The sequence below is a fragment of the Aplidium turbinatum genome, chromosome 2 (assembly GCF_918807975.1).
Source record: "Aplidium turbinatum chromosome 2, kaAplTurb1.1, whole genome shotgun sequence".
In the NCBI taxonomy this organism is placed as follows: Eukaryota; Metazoa; Chordata; class Ascidiacea; order Aplousobranchia; family Polyclinidae; genus Aplidium; species Aplidium turbinatum.
The window spans coordinates 22,994,715-23,016,426 of record NC_137473.1 but is presented as its reverse complement, the minus strand read 5'-3'; the positions used below and the strand labels follow the sequence as shown (position 1 = coordinate 23,016,426).

General features: G+C 38.9%; 2 protein-coding genes across 3 annotated transcripts in view; one reads left to right on the top strand and one right to left on the bottom strand.

The window, feature by feature from the left end:
* Nucleotides 1-13,263: 13,263 nt before the first annotated feature.
* Nucleotides 13,264-15,697, top strand: LOC145788435 (uncharacterized). Its single transcript, XM_082600201.1, has 2 exons — nucleotides 13,264-14,302; nucleotides 14,357-15,697. The coding sequence occupies exons 1-2, from the start codon at nucleotides 13,264-13,266 to the stop codon at nucleotides 15,304-15,306; spliced, it is 1,989 nt and encodes a 662-aa protein (XP_082456327.1). The 3' UTR covers nucleotides 15,307-15,697.
* A 4,470-nt stretch (nucleotides 15,698-20,167) lies between these two features.
* Nucleotides 20,168-21,712, bottom strand: part of LOC145765040 (gamma-tubulin complex component 6-like) — a 36,354-nt gene continuing 34,809 nt past the window's right edge. For both annotated transcript variants that reach the window (XM_082576777.1, XM_082576778.1), the window contains 2 exons: nucleotides 21,337-21,503; nucleotides 20,168-20,573 (listed from right to left, as the gene is read on the bottom strand). In XM_082576777.1, coding sequence (XP_082432903.1) covers nucleotides 20,485-20,573; nucleotides 21,337-21,503 — 256 coding nt within the window. In that variant the 3' untranslated portion in view covers nucleotides 20,168-20,484. The remainder of the gene's footprint in view (nucleotides 20,574-21,336; nucleotides 21,504-21,712) is intronic.

The window sequence follows — 21,712 nt, the reverse complement described above, 5'->3', positions numbered from 1 at the left end:
GGATAAGCTGCAAAAAATGTTTTACATTCACCAGTTTTATGAGGGTAGGTTGCAGCCTATTAGGACCAGCCGCCTTTGGTTTGTACGACCATTCAAAACAAATATCAGGAAAATCTTTGGCAGCAACATGACGACGCCTTTGTTTGACCTTAATAATTTTGTTTTTAATTCCAAGCAATTTTATTTCCTTGTGACCTCGAGCAAATGCGAAACACATTCAAATTTTTTAGAAGGAGTCGTAAACATCCGCACCACTTCGATCATCATCCGCACGATTTGCAGAGGCATCAGACAAATTTTGCAACCAATAATAATGTACGCATTGTAAGCATTCGTTCAAGATCGTTTAGATGTCACTGGTGATTGAAAACATACAATGTACATACATTATAAACGTAACGTTGATGTCATAGTATCTGAGTAGCAACTGATGCTGTAGCAAAAACTTTAAGCGGCACAGCATACATTAGAAGACCATATTGGCAAGGAAATCATTTCCAAGTAGAGTACTATGCCAATAGCTTGTTTTAAGCCAAATAAATGGATGCAAAGTCTGTGCAGTTACAGCAGATGTTGAGGCAACCAAAAATACCTGTAATAAATGCTTAATTGCACCATAGTCAATACAATGATGTAGCCTACTCGTATTGATTAGTGAGTAAATCGTCCTTAATATGACATTGTCATAACCAACAGTATATAAAATCAGGGGTATGCCACACACGTCCCAAAGATAAACAACGTCGTCTTTTAGGAGAAACAATTGCAAACCACATCATGGACTTGACAGTTTGCAAAAGCTGGTGCTCGGTCTTCACAAAGTATTCTTTGTGCAAGGACAGTAGTGATGACAGAAAGATCCAAGGGGTACTTAGTTTTGGACCTGGGTCAGGATGATTTTAGGGATCGTAGACTTTTCAAGGGGCCAGGAAGCGTGAAGAAGCTACCGCATATTCTTAAGATATAATGAATTTTTCTCAGAAGTTTCTTGGTTTGGGAGTCGTGAATCTCATTGGTACAGGGGCCAAATTATCCTCTCATAGTCCCTGTACAAGGATGCGTGCAGGATGACTTTAATTGTTCAGATCATATATGATTGTCTGATAACATCTACCCTGGTATAAAAGCCCAAGTAAGCTGTCGAAAGCGGATCAAAGAATCTATAGCATTTTTGCAACGTCAAGCGAAAAAATAACGAAAAATTAAAACTCAGATCAACTGTCGAAATACAGTCAGTGCGATAAATAGGGGTCATTAAATGTATAAATACCCTCTTTGCGGTTGCTCATGGCTCATTAAAATGATTTATAAATAAAAAAAAAGTCATAAATTTGTTAAACCTTTGTCATATCGAAATTTACTTTTCAAAGCCCTGATGTTCGTTCATCCTGTGTGACATTTTGAGAAAGAAATCATAATTATTATGCAAATTCTGTGGCGCTCTTATTTTTGAAAAGACTTTCTATTGAAAGTTGGTGAAAGTAATACACTAATTGACTGAGCATGTCATCGCAGTAAAATTCAGTAATTAGATTGAAAGTGCGTCACTTTGTATTTGATTAGTACTAAAGTGATTTTAACAGCTACCCTAGTAAACTAGAATAACACGAAGATCTCGGAGATGTTTGAATGAGTAATAAAGTAGACGCTTCTGTTTCGCAACCTCTGGTTCTTCAATGTGCTTCAACTTTAAAACAAAATTATCAAAATTAAATATACAAAATCTGATATCGTACTATGTATTGTATAGCCCCATGCCAATCTTTGCACATTTGTACTTTTAGTCAACGTTATCACAAAGTGCAGTAGACTACAAACATTACTACTTTTTGCTTTCATTTTACAGATCCAAAAATGGAAAATGCAGTGAGTTTTAAGCCGCGACTTCTATGAAGCAGGCCAAAGACATTTCTTCGCGGTCATGTTTACCTGTGGACTTATAATAATAGATAATTGGACCACGCCGGTCCAGATCATTGTAACAGAGTGTCAAAGGATAACGACTCAACCAAACAATTGATTGGCTAAACGAACTACGCTGTGTCATGACCTGCAGGGCTCAGAGAGTCCCAAATACTGATGTGAGTCTTTGGTTTTTTTAAAACAAAAATAGGCTAAGCTGAGACAAAAAAATCGAGGAATGAAAAGAAAAGTGTTTTTGATAACAGCATTTCATGCACCCGTTTGTATTGTAGCCTACTTTAATTTAAATTCTTCTGGGCTTGAATAAGTTTTATTTTACTAATTTATTCATCACCAAGTTTTTAAACTAAAATTTTACAAAAAAAAATTTTGATCTTGCTTGTTTGAATGAAGAGCCTTACGCATATTACCATATAATTATGTTTCCAATGTTTTATTCTAGACTTTGTTTATTTAAATCTTCGCATAAAAATAACTCTACTTTTGTGTTTTACGCTACATATAAAATACGATTTAAACGTTTTGACCGTTGATACAACATTCACCAAGAGCGTGCGTCAATCAATACATCTTCAGTTAATACTGCACAAAAATTTACCAGTTCAGTGGTCGACTTTCTATTTAGTTCTTGTACATCTTGATTCGATTCTAAGTCATAACAGAAACTTCAATAGTAATGCAAAATACATTAGTGAGCATAAATCGCTGTAGTATAATGTGCTTACATAGTGAATACGGTACAAACTAAAACTTGTAGCTTATTGTTGCTGAAATACCTCATTGTTATATAAGCTATGGCGATATCATTGCAGCAACACGGTGTTGCGATACATCGTGTGGTAGCGCCTTGTGTTCGGTAGGCACTTTTACATTACCCACCGGTCGAAGAGGTACGCAATCATGCGTGACAGGTTCAATCAATATTTGTGTTTTAGTCACAATTTCGACTTGTTAAAGTGGCTACCATTAAGATCCTTCTTGCACTCAGTTCAGTTGCAGAAGAAAAAATAGTATTAGCAGAGGGTGGGAATTGAACCCACGAAATCGAAATTACTATACTCCTCTGCCCTAACCATTAGGCAACGGTGGCTGTGGTGAAGCATTCAGTTAAATTTCTTTGTATCAAAATTTTTCGATCAGAATATCACGTGTTGAGTCACATGACTGAAATCAGCTGAATCGCGAGTGAACATGTCACGCATGATTGCGTAGCTCTTCGACAGTGGGTAATGTTAAAGTGCCTACCCTTGTGTTCAGGCCCGGATTTAGGGGGGGGGCAGAGGGGGCAGGTGCCCCGGGCCCCCCGACTTTTGAAGGGCCCCCCTACGTGAAAAAAATTTGATGTTGTGTTATTTTTTCTTTCTTTCAGCCTTTGAAGTTTCTGCAAAATGCTGTGCAGTGTTGGATTGATGCTACTGTAGACGCAGAGGTGGTTTTTCGCGCCGTAGGCTTGAAAAATTTTTTTGCAGGGGGGCCCCCCGATCTAAAAGTGCCCCCGGGCCCCCCTGCAGCAAAATCCGACCCTGCTTGTGTTTTTAATGTCTAACACATTGAACAGTTTACTTTCCAAATATAAATGTTCTTTATTGCTTTGATGCCAGCAAATTAAATTCCTGCATGAAAATAATTTAGGTGTTTGCCAAACTCCGTCTCAGTTAGAACAACGTCACAGAAGTTATCATCGAACAAAAGTGCACCTTTGTAACAACTTGCATTACTTGTTGAAACTTGATATTATGAAAGCAGATTTTATGCACAATTATTATAATTCATGCTCATCCATCAAGTAGTTGTCTTATTTGAGGTGAAACAGAACCCATCTAAATTGTCTGCAAGCTTCTTCACTTAAGCTATTCAAACTTGTTTATGCTATTTTTGCATAGATGAAGTTAAGGTCTCGCAATGCAAAAGCGACAAACCAAATAGCACTTTCAGGTTGGAGTGAATGATGCTTTGTATTGATCACAGACAGCAAATTTTGTCATTTTGCATTGATTCAACGTCTGCAGACTTTCAATCAACAACAAAAAATAACAGATTTCCTGTGTGGGCAGTAACAAAACCCCTCCTATAAACATTGTTTCAGCGTTTGCATACGTTGAATTAATGTAAGAAGGCAGATTTTGCATACGCTTTTTCCAATCTCAGTGGCGGAGTTGTTGGCATTGTCTTCTAATTCTACGTTTTTTCTCCAAATTAATGTTAGAAACACGAAGCTTTGTGATAATGTGGCCAAAAGTCGTTTGCAAGGCAACAGAAGAAAATGCCAAGGACGCGCAACTTGGTAATTCATATAATAATTATGATGATTGTTTAGGGATCGGTTGGTGACGACGACAGCTGACAAAATGGCCACCAACTTTTCCCTTTTCTGGTCACCATCTTGGCTGGGTCACACCACACGGACGATGTCCAACATGACGGAAGGTATCTGCGCCACCACATGAGCTTCGGTAAAATTGCCACAGCCTGGTGGCCACCGGTCAGCCAAGAATCATCCAGTCCATAAAAGTCAAAACCATTTCAAAGAAAAGTAGGTTAAAGTTTTTAAGTTTATAAATATAGGCCTATTTGCGATTTTATAAGTGTGTTGTATTGTGAAATGCAGTAAGTTTTTATTTCTTTTGATATTAATTGTAAGTTTGTATCTTATTTTTGGTTGTTGACCTAGATTTTCTTTTAGCTTTCATCCAGAAAGAATACCGTTGCTGATTATTTGGTTAATGGCTACTGCACAAGTGCACAGGTTAAAATACTTTCGCTCAACTAGCAAGATTACTTTCAATTACTTCCTCTACTTTGACTTTTATTAAGAACACCTCCAACAACGTCAGCAGAGCGTTCATGTGCCGGTGTGATGACCTAATCGCGTAAACGCATTACATATGGAAATTGAACCATAAAAGTTATATTTTATGAAGAAAAGCTTTTTAATTATTCGCCTAATATTCTAATATTTTACTTTTGTTTGAAAATTGTCACATTTGTAGACTTATGCGTAGTTTTAGAAAGGAATATTAGGCTTAAAGGAGAAATACATTTTATATCAGAAATACTCATCAGGAATTAGCCCACAATCACCATCGTTGACATATTTTCTTAACAGCTCGGTGATTTTCTTGAATAGCACAATCTCGTGGATGACGTTATGTTTGAGAGACTTGACTCTGCGGCAAATTGGTGTTCAGCCAAAGTCACACAAATAGATAACCTCAGACAAAACACGTGGTTTTATAATATGTTCCGAGCCACCCACACTGCTCTTAAACTCCTGTTAGAAGTTATTTGAGACTCAAAAACTCCAATAGTACATTTAGAATGTTGGAATCAGTTAAATAACAACACTTTAAAGAGGAGTGGTTGTAAACCCTCAGGAGAACCAGGGGTGTCTTTGGCAAGGCACTTAATGGCGTGACTGAAAGCAGACATAATGATCGACTTCCTTACCTTTTCCGTTCAGTAAACCAAGTTGTCAACCACTGACCTCAATCTTGGATACGATACGATATCGGTGCTTTTTGTTCTTGCTGAGACCCAGGGATTCCTGGTGAGACCCTTCCCTTCATGCTCCATTCTTAAAAAGGCACCCCATGAAGCTTTAATTTATTCATGCAAAGATTTGTAAAGTGAACACGTTGTGTTCAAGGATTAACTTTGTCACTGCAAAGAAGCGTCAATTATATTAATTATGGAAGTGCTGTGTAACTCCCTCTCATAACCAATGGTGACCATTATATTCAATGACCACGATTCATTGGTTCACAAAACTGCTGTCGACACATTGCCTTCTGATCAATACAATAGAAAATCTCATTTTTGTAAAAATTGCTTAAACGTAGAAAAGGCTGTGCAAAATTATATGTACTGCATAATAAATAGACCTCTTAGTAAGCTATTTGACGTTATTTTACGAACAGAGCATAAGTGTAACGAAATGTAATTACATGCAAGGCAATGTCACCGAGAAGAGAAATGCCATTCACGGTAGTCCATGGTACTCTAATGAAAATACATTCAATTAACAACCTTCATTTAACTTTGTAAAATAACGACTTCTTAGACTGAAAAACTTTTTGTATAACCCGATGTAATTATAATAATAGATAAAGGAACTATATAACACAAAGCATCACTGGGCTAGCAGCAATCGCTTCCTGCTCTTGTTGATTTGGCCTTAAGCAGGGGTTCTTAACCGGGGGTAAATTTACCCCCTGGGGGTAAATTTCATCTACCGAGGGGGTAAATTTACTGATTCATAAATTAATGCAAACTTCATTTTTTCAGTTATTAAAAAACTGGTAGTGTTGCACTCGATTTTGAGTCAAATTTATGCTGTTCTCCTTTATCACACCGAATTTCGGTGGCTCTCTAGGAGTCTTGTTTTGTCTCAAGTTTTCGAACTACATGGTGAAATTGAGATTTTTCTTAAAGAACGCAAATCCCCGTAGAGTAAGCACTTAGGCGACAACAAATTTATTGGTGCATTGGCTTACTTGACAGATACTTTTTCAAGTTTGAACCAGCTCAATATGCAAATGCAAGGAAAAAGTGTTACCATTATCATTATAGATGTACATGATAAAATTTAGGGCTTTCAGACAAAATTAGATCTGTGGAGTAGAAGAGTTCAAAAAGGAATTTACGCAAATTTTCCAACATTTGATGATTGGAAAGTTAGTAGATGTCGCAACGAGATTTCTGACCTCGAAGTCGAAATATGCCAGCACCTTGTCGCCTTAAAAAACAACTTTGACGGTTACTTCGAAGGTGAAAGTTTTAACAGTTCTGCTCTTTGGATAACTCATCCCTTCGAAGCCAAGTTAGAAAGTATTGCTGACGATGATCTTTGCAAAGATGAATTGATTGATCTTCAATGTTCAACAACGCTTTGTTCCAAATTCTTATCGTGCAATGGTGACCTTTCCAAGTTTTGGTGTGGATTAGTCGAAGAGTTTCCTACGCTGATTAAGCGTGCATTTGAAGTTATTATACCTTTATCTCGCTTACAGTAGTTCCCAAAGACGACATGCGAGTAGCTTTTTAAACGAATGTTCCAAGAATCTCCAAAATTGTTCGTGGAAAGCAAGCACCAAAGTCTCACTGATTGACTGTTGAAATTGCGTGTCGGTTATTAATAAAAGGAAAAAAACTTAAACATTCTTGTGTGCTTTTATAATAGTTATTTAGGATATTTGAGTAGACAATATTTTTCACAGGACCCCGTCAAGAAGATCGTGTCTTCGGCAAATAAACAGCTTGTTTTTGATATTTGCCAAGGTAAATCTAGACAAAAAAGGATGTTTTGCATTTCTTCGCATGGTTGACTGGACAGGATGACATTACAAGGGGCCAACAAAACGGTGGGGGTAAATTTTACTTTTTTCATTCGGCAAGGGGTAAACGAGACAAAAAAGGTTAAGAACCCCTGCCTTAGAGGAACCAGTCTTTTCAGGTAAAATGATTCTTCTAAGAGCAAATTAAACAATCCCAGCTTTCAGTTTGTTGGTACCGTACTGTCAAAGCTGTGTTATCAAAACAACATACATACCTGTTCTTAGACCTATTAGCACGTTTGAAGGATGCTAAATCAAAGTCAGCCTACTTCTAATTATTTTTAATCAGAGATTCTTGAAACTTTTTTTGGCGCGGTCAAAAATCTTCTTCTTTATTACTGAAATGCCTTTCACCACAGATTTGCAACCTGGCCTTGCTCTTGGTTTCTTTGCAATGAAAGTATTCGTGGCCCAAGGTTGGGCCGTGGTCCATGGTTAGAGAAACACTGGTTTACAATTAAAGCGTTGCAATAATTTTGCTATAAACATGAACTGCTAAAGCTTTATGATCCTGCATTAATGCCAATCTAAAGCTTTGGTAGAGAGTTCGCTTTGTTAAACCATATAGACAGACAAAACAAAGTAACTTCAACGGGTTTAACATATTTTATTACACAAAGAAATACAACATAATTAATATAAACTCTAACGTTTTCGACACGTACTTGTGTTCTCATCAGGAATTACTTAAATCTGCAACATAGGCTACATAAAATGAGAATTATAAGATAAATCTGACCATGCACTATAACTGCAACGACACTTCAGACTGAAAAGCACAAATTCAAGTAAATAACACGGCAAAAATAACGAGTAGATCCCACTTTATGTGGTCTGTTTCACGCCGTGTTATTTACTCGTAATCATCCTTAAATCACTTGTTGAATTTATGCTTTCAGTCCGAAGTGTCGTTACAGTTATAGTGCAAGGTCAGATTTATCTTACAATTCTCATTTTATGTATATTGCAGATTTAAAGTAGGCTCAGTCCGTTTTTTTGAAAGATGTCCAAGTTACCCTGACGTTGCTCCGGAACCCATTATTACTTGATAAATTAGATCTTAACACATCATGTCGCTGTTTGTTTGTCGTTGTGACACAAATGAGTGAAGAGCATTTCCTTGGTTTGGCTAAGATTCTGATCACGTCTGACTATTTAGGATACTTTGCAAGAAACTACAATTCCTCATACCCTCGTGTAGATGAAGTTGGAGTTGCTGAGGCTGAACGGAGGTAAGACAAGTAGTTGAAGTTCGAATTTCCAGGCGGTGAAAACTTGGACTCCATTCGGACAATCTAAGGAGGGGATTACCACTCTCAACTACGTAGTTTCTTACCATGTCAACATATTGCTGGGAAGTAGGCTGTTCAGTCATTGTGACGATGAAGATCAAGCCTTAAAACAAGTTTATTAGGCCTAGTACTTCATGTCCCATGTTCCAACCGTTGAATAGTAGAGAACCAGTTTCGCGTTACTGTGGGGTTATTCTTTGTCGTGTGCCGCACGGCCGTAGCCCAGACTATCACGCAAGCTCTGGCTCTATCGTTGAACTCGGCTAAATCATGTGCAGAGCACCTTGCTTTTAGCACAGGGCATTCGAGTAGATGTTGCATCGTTGCTCCTGTCCGCATCTGCAACTTGTGCTTCCAATGGAATACCCTCGGTGTCGCATCAAAATTTTACACCTGCCATTCTGCCAATACCAGTTTTTAAGCGATTGAGGCATCGGTAGCACTTTCATAGTTTACGCTTGCTGGGAAGAAAGCCTTCTAAGGGAGAGAGAGCTCCATATAGGCCGATGTCGGCCTGGCTGCCAATCCGTTTTGCAATAATTGAACCCACACATTGGCGGTAACCTTGGCGGTGGGTCAAGGCGAGTGAAACGTGATCGCCATTGCGTTCTTTCTATAAACTGCCTTGTTTCTATTATGGTTGTATTATAGTTGCTCGTTTATTGCTAAATGACGTTGAATCAATGTAAAAATGACGAATTTCCTTTTAAATCCGCTTTTTTTGATGCACTCTCCATAATATGGCTTGAGCAAGGCTTTGATTTTGAGCCGCTGCATTTTCAAAACGACCAACTGCCAGGAAAACAAATCAAAACGAGTTGTTGTATTTTCAACGTTTTTTTCGAATATATTTACAAATTTTGTGTATTCTTTCCTGTAAATGCTTTTAATTACTAACATTTCTAACAAAATACAAAAATTTTGCATGTTTTTATCTTTTTGATTTACGTTTGAACATCAAAAAAAGTTTTCTAACTGCGTTAATTTTAACCGCTAGTTGTCAGCCAAGTGTCAGGCTTTCCACACAAGCTCTGTGACAGTGGAATTTAAGCGATGTGTAACTTTCTTAAACTTTCAGAAAATACAGGCCTTCCTCATTTTAAAAAAGTGTGACCGGTGCATTTTGGAAAACAAAGACCAGAGTTATGATGATAGCAAACAGTGTTTATTTTTTTTAGGGTTTGAGCTCTGTAAAGAGTCCATGGCAGTTGGCAGTTAATGGGTGGATTCTATTGTTTGTCCGAAACTTTTCGAAAATTGGTGAGCTAATGAAGATTCCAGGATTCTTCAGTGTGTGATATGACAGAAAAGTTAAAGAACCGCTGTTGTATCTCGTTTTTTTTGTTTTGCTTTTTTGATTGTACCAATTTGGAGAAGCAATCTCTGCAAGGTTCTCGCCCCTTTTTCTCCTACGTAATCTACAACAAACAATATAGCTAAAGAACAATAACACACTTCATTTCTAACAGTAGCCTAATTGCAACGTAATTACTTTGCAACGACAGATAGAAAGATGACAATCCTGATGAATAGTTACACTTTTTAGCATTCAAACTTTATAAACAATAGCAATAAATGGAAACAACCATAACTTTGTATGTTCAGCTATTTTCGAAAGCAATCGAGAAAATTGAAAAAAACAAAACGAAATCACTTATGCTTGTTGTTTATTTATTATATCTTTGAAGTTTACACTTAGGTTACTATACCTGGTTACAAGTTGCCTATTTACAGTATTATTTCAAGATCAAATAACTTTGAACAGGTACAGAATCGAATATGGCGTTAGGCAATATTTTATCAGAATAATTTTATAACTCGACCGAAATTGGGCTTTTCTAGTCCTATAGATTTTCAAACCCATCTTACTTGTGAATAAAAAAAATATCAGTACCGGTAAAATCCAAAGAAAATAAAGAGGTGTACCAGCAAATATCTGTAGGATTGGCCCGATGATACAAGAAAAGGATCCGCAGAGGATGCAAACTGATATGCATAAATCAACAAGTGAATAGAAAAATAACAGTAACCTCTCAAGTACATGTAGCTCCACACAAAGTGAAAATTACATGACTTTTGACTCTTGTGTGGAGCTACATGTATGCTACTTCATTTTCTTTTCATGTTACTTGATTTGTTTCTTAGAATGTAAGTTATGGTGAAATTTTATTGATTACATTTATTATGGCTAATCAAAACCAAGTGTGGCTCAACATGTTTTTTTAGGGAAACCAAAAAAAGTTAAAAACAATCGCCACCTTATTAACGGTATTTTATGCTAACAAACATACATTTTGTTAATACTGCACATCAAGCCAAAATGTAGTAGGCCTATTTGTATCCCTGTTCTGAAATGAAATGAACAAAATAAATATTTTTAAGTTGGTGTTTTAAAAGCAGTGCATGACAATTTTTTAACTGAAATTAAAAGCTTGCACTTGAAGTGTAATTGGGTGTTCATTTGACCCATGTTTTATCACTGTTATTCAGTAAAAACGGCTCGAAACAGTTATTCAGAAGTTGATGTTTTTAAAACATTGGACAAAGATAATTTCCGTGCCTATCTGCTGCGGTAACGATTAGTTTGAAAATGATTTATTGAGCATTGTTTTGTGTTGATCAAGATGTGTTTTTGCCTTTCGTCATAATTTTCGTGCTTGTAAGGCTAAATTATTTTTCAAATGGCAATACGTGGTCGTGTGGACATGAGGCGCACATAAACAAGAGGCAATCACTTTCAAACCCAGTTGCTTCCGATTCGGACAAAAGTGATACAGGAAGTGCCAGTGTTGGCCGTGAAAAATTTCTTCAAGTTTTGTTCGACAATACGCTACCGCATGTGCGGAATTGGGTTTATAGCAACACATGATGCTAGTGTATCGAAATTACAATCTGTCCTTTCTGGAGTTGTGCTCAGCAATGACTCAATCTTTTTCTTGCGTTTGAGGCCGCCACAGATCATGTTGTTACATCCAGGCGCAGCAGCCAATGGATTGTGTGTTTATCGAGCGTTGTGATATCCACATATCTGTCTTGGGGTCGATATACAGGACAATGGTAGATAATGTGGTGTGCAGTCTGAGAATCTGAGCCACACGCATAAGATGGTGAATCGGCGAGGCCCCATTGGAACATGTTGCTGTTGAAACGGCCCACTCCAGTCCGCAGTCGATTGAGCTTCACCCGTTCCTTCTGAGGTAGTTCTGCTCCGGGTGGCGTGTTGGTATTGGGAAGGACTGTGAATTGGGTTGGTCTCGCAACTTTTCTCCATTCACTGTTCCAAACTTCGGAAATTTGGAAGTCGAATTTACAGATAGCTGCAGCATGTTGGGAAAACGGGCGTCGAGATTTCAAGCGCTGGGGCTTTTGGGAGTGTGAGTTTAGGACAATCTGGTTGAGGAGGTGGTCATCCGTTGACATAGTTTGTAGCACCAGACTGCGTACGTGGTTTTCACGACGAATTCTACCTGGGGCGATGCCTGATAGTACAGGCAGAAAGTCAGTGGGAGTTGGAAGCAGGCAACCAGTGATTATTGTCATGGTGGTGTTGAGGGCAGTGTCAATTTTGCAAGTGTGTACGCTGCGGCACCAAGTGGGGGAAGCATATTCGGAGGTGCTGTAAACAAGTGCAAGAGCACTTGTACAGAGTGTGGATGTACTAGCACCCCAGGATATTCTAGCTAGGCATCTCAGCAAGTTGTTGCGTGCTGATAGCTTAGCATGGAGGGCTTCAGCATGGTGTTTGTAGGTTAATTGTCGGTCAAGCTTCACTCCTAGGTAGGTGGGACATGGGTTGTGTGGGAGTGGGTTTCCGTTGAGAGAGACTGACAATTGGCGCAATGAGACCTTCAGATCTAAAAAACACATTTATTTGTTTTTTAAAGAAAATGAAACAGTTTAAGAGTGCTTAAAGACAGATTCATGGACAATGGACACTCTCATGAATATAAAAGCTTTGCGTGCATCCTATGAAGCAGCGCTAAGGATTGAAAAAGAAAAAGCTTGAAAACCACAACCCGTTGGTGAAATGACTATTTGTGAATTTGCTCATTGTAGAATTGTAAAACAAAGGTTGGACTTGGACTTATTATTGTCAGTTTTTTTGTTTGAAATGTGTGACCGGTGCGCCAAATGACAACAAGACCTTTGCTGGTACGCGGTATTAAAAAGTTTTAGTAGCATTGCTCTAGACTAAAAAATAATTTTGATATTTTTTCAGGACCTGCAACCCTTAAACGTTGAAGATTTGAATAATTGCATTTTCTTGATTAAAACCAGGGAGATTAAAATACTAAGATCTACAAAGTTTAAAAGTCAAACCTATTTAGTTGTAACTTCAGGGTATAGTTTAACTCGGGTGGGCGTTTTAACTACAAATTTTGGTTGGAACAAAATGGAAGCTGTTGCTGGACTGAATAAAATAAAATAAAAAAATATTTATCTGCAAATACAAGTTCGTTTCTTTTTATTTGAATATTTATTTTTTTAAGCCACAAACTAACCCTATTTTGTTTTCTCTTTTTGTGTTTACTAATCGGGATTGTACAATAGGCTACTGCTAATTCTAAAGATAGCCTACGCGTCTTTCTTCACTAGCCACTTCAGACAAGGACATATACGTTCTATAAGCAAACAGAATGAAGTCTTTTTGATCTAAAATGTGTTTTGAACTAACCGGTTGCTTCTGTGTTGCAGATGATCACATTAGCTTAAGAATGAACATATCGCTGTTAATACTAGTTACTTTGGTGGTTGTTTGTGATGGAAGTGGGACACGTCAGCACAAACCAGCACAACACAGAGCAAGGCAATTCGAACCTATCTACCTTCCAAATGAGAGGAGGCAAGGTTTAATTGCAGTTGGTAGCCAGATTGCTACTGACGATGAATCACAAGATGAAGAACGAAGAGTCGTCCAAGTAGGAGCAGATGGACACTTGGGAGAAAGAGCAACAATAGAAGAAGATGCACCAATTTTGGAATGTGAAGGAAATTGTACATCTACATCAGTATGCGGGGAATCGTCTACTACCGTATGCTCATCATCGACATCACGATGCAACGTGGGATGCTGTGGATGTTCTTGTGGTGGAGCATCACCTGACACAACGACGCTGTTAACGACAATAAAGAAAATGATGCAAGGACCCCCCGGTCCTCAAGGTCCCCCTGGACTGCAAGGTCCAGCAGGTTTTCCAGGCATGCCCGGCCCTTCTGGACGAGCGGGTCATCCCGGAATTCAAGGACCTCCTGGGATCCAAGGGATCCTTGGAAATCCAGGAATTGGAACTAAAGGTGATTGTGGGCCAAGAGGCGTAAAAGGAGATCCGGGATTTCCAGGAGTTGGAATTCCAGGGCCGGCTGGGCCTCCTGGTCTTCCTGGTACCTTTAGTTATGAAGAACTCAGCAAATTACCCCAAATTAGCTTCGAAGGACCAATTGGGACAAAAGGAGAAAAAGGGATGCGTGGAAGGCCTGGATTGAAAGGAATGCCAGGCAACGATCAGAAAGGGGACACTGGTGAAAAAGGCTCCCAAGGACAAATAGGGCCACCTGGCCCACCAGGCCTTTCATCCAGTGACATTGAAACTAAAAAAGTTGTGCGGCAAGCTGCTGGTCCAAGGGGAATTAAAGGTGACCCTGGAGAATCAATTGTAGGACCTCCCGGCCTTCCAGGCAGAAATGGAAGTGATGGAGTTCCAGGAAGGAGTATCAAAGGCGAATCTGGTGCTCCTGGAGCAAAAGGAGAAAAAGGTAACAGTGTTGGACCTGCGGGACTCCCAGGAAAATCTATTATTGGTCCAAAAGGAGAGCAAGGAGACAAAGGCATGACCGGATTAAAGGGGAATCGTGGCCTTCCTGGACCTCCTGGACCTCCTGGTGGGATTGCTGTTCCGTCTGTTTCACCAACTGGTGATGCAATCTTAGGAAAACCCTTGCTGACAGGAAGCAAAAATGCTGGTAAAATCGGACCTCCCGGGCCACCTGGTCAGCGAGGGTTAATGGGCTTAATGGGACCTCCTGGGTCCAAAGGAGAACGTGGTCAAGTGGGTCCGGTAGGACTATCAGGCCCACCTGGACCGACTGGAAAAGGTGAAAAAGGCAAAAAAGGTTCACCAAATGGACGGAAAGGAGAGCCGGGTCTACCTGGGCCGCCAGGAAGAATAATTTCTTCTGGAGAGAATGGGAGAAGCTCTACTGAAGGAACCAGATGGTGTCGTCAAGAAAAAGTAGCTTTTATGGCCGGGTTAACCCATAACGTTCAAGGGATCAATCAGGGTCTTGTATTTGATCACGTTATAACTAACGAAGCAGGAGCGTACAGATCTTCCAGCGGATGCTTTATTGCCCCTGCAGCAGGACTTTACGCATTTCATGTCCATGTGTTGCGTTGTAGAAGTAGTGGATCCATTTATATTCATCTCATGAAGAATGCTAAAATCATCAGTTCCGGAACAAATCAAGACAATAGGTTCGAAACAACGTCGACAAGCGCGGCTTTGATGCTGCAGCGTGGTGATGTCATTTGGGTGCGTTTGCGGTGCGGCACCGCGTACGGTCATAGTCCAGCACACTATACGTCGTTTTCTGGTTTTGGTGTACAACTTGATGAAGAAGTAAACACAGAAGCAGGTTTTGCGCAAGCTCGTCGCCACTCCCCAGGGATAAGCTACTCACTCTACAGGAAGACAACATCCAACGTCCTAACTGATGAAGCGGCCGCACGAGCAAGGTCAATGTTACTTCCAGAAGACTAAACAACATTAACGTAATAATCAATCGCTTATTTGTTCAATAGCAGCACAGCTGAGCTAAGCATTTTAAGATTGCAAATTAACCTAACTTTCTAAACTATAACGTGATTTGAAATGGCGCCTGTTTATTTTGTTTGTTTTCACATTAAGTTTATTACTTTTAAACACATTTTAGTTAAAGTAAATCACTCTAAAATTTCATGCAAAGTTTAACATTATGTTTATTGATTGTTCGTAGGTTGCAACTTAATACCAGAAATCCAGGATAGTAATAGCCTGCCTGTAACTACAGATATGAAATTATTTGTGAACCTTTATGCATATTTTAAAATAATAATTGTTAAAAAGATGAACAACACTGGCCAGGGATGGAGGAACCATTTTAAAAGTAGGTAGGCTCAAAGGCGTAGTAGTCAAAGTTAATCAAACTTCTGGGGGACGAAGCCCCCCAGACCTCCATAACATTGCTGCGTTCCTAATACTTCAAATCGCTTATACATTGTGTTTTCATGATTGCCTTTTATGCCAACCAGCGAATAATTTCCGTTTTTGGGCCCGATTTGGCCAAACAAATTACAAAATTGTTAAATTGCTCTATAGCGCTGTACTAAATATGGCGATGTACACACAAATAAAAAGGCAATATGCACACACAGTTATAATACCAACCTGGGAGAAATAATCTGCAGCATTATACAGTAGGCCTACGTGTATGGACTGCATAATATGTAATGATATCATTGTTTTAACCTTTGGAGAACAATTAGATTGATTTATAGATTACTCCACCAATCACACGCAACCACACCCACACGTGCTGCCCATCAACAGTGGGCTCAACAGAAAAGTTTGAAGATTAGATTTCATCATTGAGCTATCAAAGATAACACAGGCAAACAATAAAAAATTTTTTTTTAAAGGCACGGCATGTGAGTCATTTTAGGGTATTTCGAGGCCCCTGATTCCAAAAATGCACTTGTTTCTTTCGAATTGGTTCTAGTTTTTAAGATAGCCTACAGCAAAAACATCGTTTTTGCAATTTTGAGCCCCCATAGATTTAACATCGTGTCGTTTATTACATAGACAAAACTGAAAGTAATCCCAGGCACATTTCTGAGTTGTATAAACGCTATTTGAAACCAATCACGTTGATTACAACCCAAACAAACGGCTATTTAGCGTTTACTGGCCTAGTAACAATCAAAATACGACGTGAAGCAAGCCTTAGGATACAAGATGTAGAATATACAACTTGTGCTTTGCGTTAATATATTTGTTGACTTCAACAATATCAGACTTACTAACTAAGCTACTAAGTACAAATAAAATACGTACACTGTTTTGCTTAACAAACTACTAGACGAATAAGCAAAACAAAGCCATCGATGAACAAACGCAATTCTTTATTATGGTAGGCTTACTATAGCCTACTGACTGAGCAACACCCATCAAGGTACGAAGGCCATTTATACATTACAGAATACAAAGTTGTTTTCTTCAATAAAGTAACTGCTTAAAATTTTTTCCTTGTTACTGAAGAATGTAATCTTAGTTCGAAATTCAATTCCTGGTAGTTTTAAAAATTCGAAAAAACTAAGTGTATTTTTTGGAATCAGGGGCTCTGAAGTACTCTAAAATGACTCTCACCTTTTGTGCCAAAATTTTTTTGTTGGCCTGTGTAATCAAACTAGTGCGTATCAAATGAGTGAAGAGCTTTTTTTTGGAACTCCTTCTCTAACTTGCCGTTTTCACTACTTTTTCAAAGAAATTTGGCTTTCAACACTTCTGTAAAGTGACCAGGTTTTTTTTGCATTTGAAAGCAAAAGTCTTAGCACCGTAGGCTATAGCCCAAAGGATAGAGTCAACGGAGATACAAAGATTCATATTTTTGAATGATAACCTACTCAAATTATTATTTCTGTTTGTCACTGCCGTGTTGTCTGTGTCTGATTTTCTCACCACCAATGACCACGTAGTCTACATTATTTCACTTTTCTTAAGGCTTGCATCGGAAACTTTATGCAGCAATAAATACAGACTCCAAAGATTGATTCGTTGCTAACACCAAGCGGAGATTTCTTTTTCTCTACAGAGCTTAATTATGTTCATTTGAATCAGGAATTACCGAACAAACTGAGAGCGATAACTTCTAAACTAACTTACTGTTCTATTTTTACCACAAACCAAGAAATATCGCTAATCAAGAAGCTAATTCAAAGAGTGTTGATTACTCACAGTCTTCTGTCAAACATGGTGATGTCAAGTCCTTTTTTGTTTGCCGTGTGTAGCCTATGGATGATACAGATGACATTTGCTGTATTTCTGCAAGTCTTTATGGTCTACAGAATAGACTACCGTATATTGCGTGTGTTAGATTATGTAGTTTACTTTGTAATGACCTCATTATTAATTGCAAAAGTCGTTTGCTACGTATTTTCCGATTAATCACTTACCTGTTAAGTGCGTATGACAACAATTGTCGTCCGAGACAGTCGCTCTTGCTGTGCGTAAAACAACTATTGTCAGGACCACGTTGCAGCAACATGGTTCTGTATTTTTCCATGCTAGACAGGTAGTCACTACCTGACCTAGCCCCTGAAGAAGTCAATCGTGTCTGATTGACGAAACGTCGGAATAAAAGTAGATTATTTATACATTTCGATTATTTATACTTATACATTTCGTGATAGTTCAGCTTAGTTTGCACCAGAAGAACGCTTATCATGTTCTAAATGCCTGGTAAACAGCGTCATTCAATTTTTAGCATTATTTCGGCAATATGTTTTTGATTTTTTTCGAAGTTGCGAATCGTTGTCAAACTGTGTCGCTGCTTCCCTGATGCGGTTCGACTGTATAGTATCGTAAATCGAAATACCTTCTTTATTACAATAAGACAAGACATGCTATTAGCCTATACCTAGCTCAGTAGCTCTGATGGCTGCCATGGCACAAATATATCAACAGCGATTGTTTGATAACATATTGATCTTTTACTGGTTGTTTGTTTGATCAAAATGAGCACGATATTTCATTTCGAATTTATGATTTTCGTTTCGCATGTTTAACTTATGTCATATGAATCGTATGGTCTGAAATAAACAATTAATTAATTTAACATTTGAAATTTGTTTTTTCTCCGAAAGGCCAAGAATTGTGCAAGCCAAAATTGTTTTTGTAAATTCTTCTAAAAAAGAAAAAATCCAAAACAAAATCAAGACAATGGAATGATGTATGGAAACGAACCTTTGCTTTGTTTCAACCACTAAGTAATAATGCTATGGTTCATTCATTGTCGCTCTACAACTGCTGTCTTTCAGCGACAAGGCTCATTTTAAATTTTGTATCGTAGCCTATTTAGGATGTGATCACATTTTTATCCGACTTATCCTCATTAAGAACGGAATCGGTGCCATTTTTAAAGTCTTCGGTACGGCATGCCTTGACCTGAAATCGATCTCAGACGTTCCAAAACTAAGCCGAAGACCACACAGCTAGTTATTTCAACCACTTGTACGGTAAGCTTAAATAATTAGTAACTGCCCCGGTAGCTCAGTGATTACGCGCCCGGGTCAAGATCATGCGGCGCTGGTTCGACTCTCGGGGTGTGCCCTTGAGCAACGCATTTCAGGACTGCTCTCCATTCAGCGGCACTTAGTGAATGGAATAGTTCCCCGGCAACACTTTAACAATCGGAAAATTTCACTTTTTCAATCTCGGTAACAGGCCCTGCGTCAAAAGCCTCAAGTAGCCTACGCGAAACTACCAGGAATAACCTAGCAAAGCTTTGTCAGTCCGAGGATAAAGATTCAAAAACCGAATCCAACCAACCAATTCGTTGAAAAGCATGGCGCAATGCTATCGTTAATTTTAGGGTGCTTTTCTGCGTTCGAAAATTTTCGTGTGTTTTGTTTTTTTTGATTTAACAACAAAACAAAATTGTCTTTATTTCAAAACAAAATATCGATAAAAAATGAATTCGAAACGAAACCAAAAAAGATTTGGCGTCACAGCGAAACATTTTTGTTTCAAACAGCCAAAGCAAAGTTACGATTCTTTTGAGAAGCAGAAACGGCGATGAACAATGTTGAGTCACGTAAAATTCAAGCCACATTCCCAAGGAAGAATAGTTTTTAATTGCAGACCAGGCAAAGTTTGCCAACTATAAACCGGTTGACTTCAGTTAGGTACTCATCAGAGGTGTAGGCTACGGAGCCAGGTTTTGGGATTCCTGCTAGCCTATATATTTGTGAATTTAGCAAGTCGAACTTGTGATTCAGTTGGATATTTGCAATGATAGTCATCAGCTTCCGTTAAATAAAAATGGCGTTACTTATCCCCGCTTCCCTCCATCATATTTTTTTGGGTTATAAAATGACCATACCATCATTTTAATTTATGAATCCTTCTACGCTAGCATGATAGAATCCTAGTCTTTAACACGTGACCCAGCACACATTGGAAACAATTAGGATGATTGATGCGCAGAAGTTGGTTGGTTTTGAATCTTTATACTCGGACTGACAAAGCCTTGGTAGGTTATTCCTGGTAGTTCCACATACTTGTAGATACTTTTGACGCATGGCCGGTTACCGAGATTGACAGAGTGAAGTTTCCGATTGTTGAAATGTTGCCGGGGGATTATTCCATCCATTAGGTGCCGTTGAATGGAGAGCAGTCCTTAACGTGCGTTGCTCAAGCACACACCCCGAAAGTCGAACCAGCGCCGCTTGATCTTGAAGCTTCTTCGTTCACGAAGTCACGCGCTGACCAACCGAGTTATCGGGGCGGATGAAGTGACACGGCGCAATCGTCAGGACCACATTCCTCGATTTTGCTCAACACAAACACCACAAGGCAGTAAAATGTTTATAAAACTCTTGTATTAAAATAGACTTGTGTCAAAGGTGACATGAGCTAAACTAAAATCTACAATACAAACAAAACAAGGATTGAAATCACACAATAGCACCTGCTATTCCATAAAGCAGAAAAATATTTCAACGACTGCACGTGACACCCATGCCGCTGCTAAAGGTGAAAGTTTCACGCATTCCGGAGACATTAGCGCCCTAAAGCGGCGGATGTTTGTTAAATTTACTTTTAGGTTAATTCAAAGATTTTGCACTTCCACGTTGAAATAACAAAGCAGACAACTTCCTTTGTTTCCCCATTGCGGTGAGGTCATGATTTGTAGAATCCGTTATAGTTGAGCCGGATAAGGAAGTCTTCAAGATGAGGTTGGTATCCTCGCTGCACCAGCTTTGAAACAACTAAAAAGTGAAATATATACTTTAGTTTCGAAAACTGAAAACTGTCTCAACCAAAGTTCACCGATGTGACAACTTGGAACAGCATCTCCACGTGACAGCATAACGTGTCTCACAAGATAAAAACGCTATATCTTTTAGAACTCAAACTTGAAACTTGTAGTTTAGGTTGTTGCCGCACCCCTTGTTTGGGATGACGTATCGATCGCTGATCTGTGCATAATATTTAACTACACACTTCTAATTGGCAAGACTGGCGCATCATTGGCATTGCGTGTCTACAATAATTATGTTCTTGTTCTGTAACTAATGAGCAAAGGTTCATTCCATAAAGATTAGCGGATTTTTAATCTCCATGAATCACTTCAAACAGTTCCATTTAGCTCAGTGGTTAAGCACCGACTCAAGATCAAGCGACTCTGGTTCGGGTCTCGGGGTGTGCACTTGAACAACGCACGTTAAGGACCGCTCTTCAATCTCCATGCCGGGGCGCCTTAGTGGATGAAATAATTTCCCGGCAACAACACTTCAACAACTATCGGAAACTTCACTCTGTCAATATCGGTGACCGGCCTGTGTCAGTGATTCACAGCTTCAACAAGTATGCGAAACTGCCAGGAATAACATTCAAAGGCTTTGGCAGTCCGAGGATAAAGGTTGAAAACCATACCAAGCGTATCTTAATATATTGTGATCCCTAACATTTGTATTATCTAAAACTGAAGAATAATTAGCAGGTTGTTGTAAACTAGTTTCAAGCAATCACCTTTGTAAAGGAAGTTCGACAACCTCGAGAATTCGTGGTAAGTGCGTTGCAGGAGAGAGAAATTGGCCGAGGAAGGGGTGGCAAGTTGAACGCGGAACCTCAGGATCGAACGGAGTACGTCACTGATTATATTCATTACATTTTGCGCTTTTGGAGTGAGAAGACATCTGAGTCGATACAGAAACAGTTAGCAATTTTATTACGATCAACGTGCAACTAACTTTAGCACGTTAAATTAACGTTAATCATGCAATAAAAAATGATATCGTGGACAACACAAGGCAATCCGGGTGGTCATTTTAAAAACAATGAACTGGTCACAAATCCAGGGCTTCCGTTGCAGGCGTTGTTCAAGACCTTTACTTCGTACATTTGA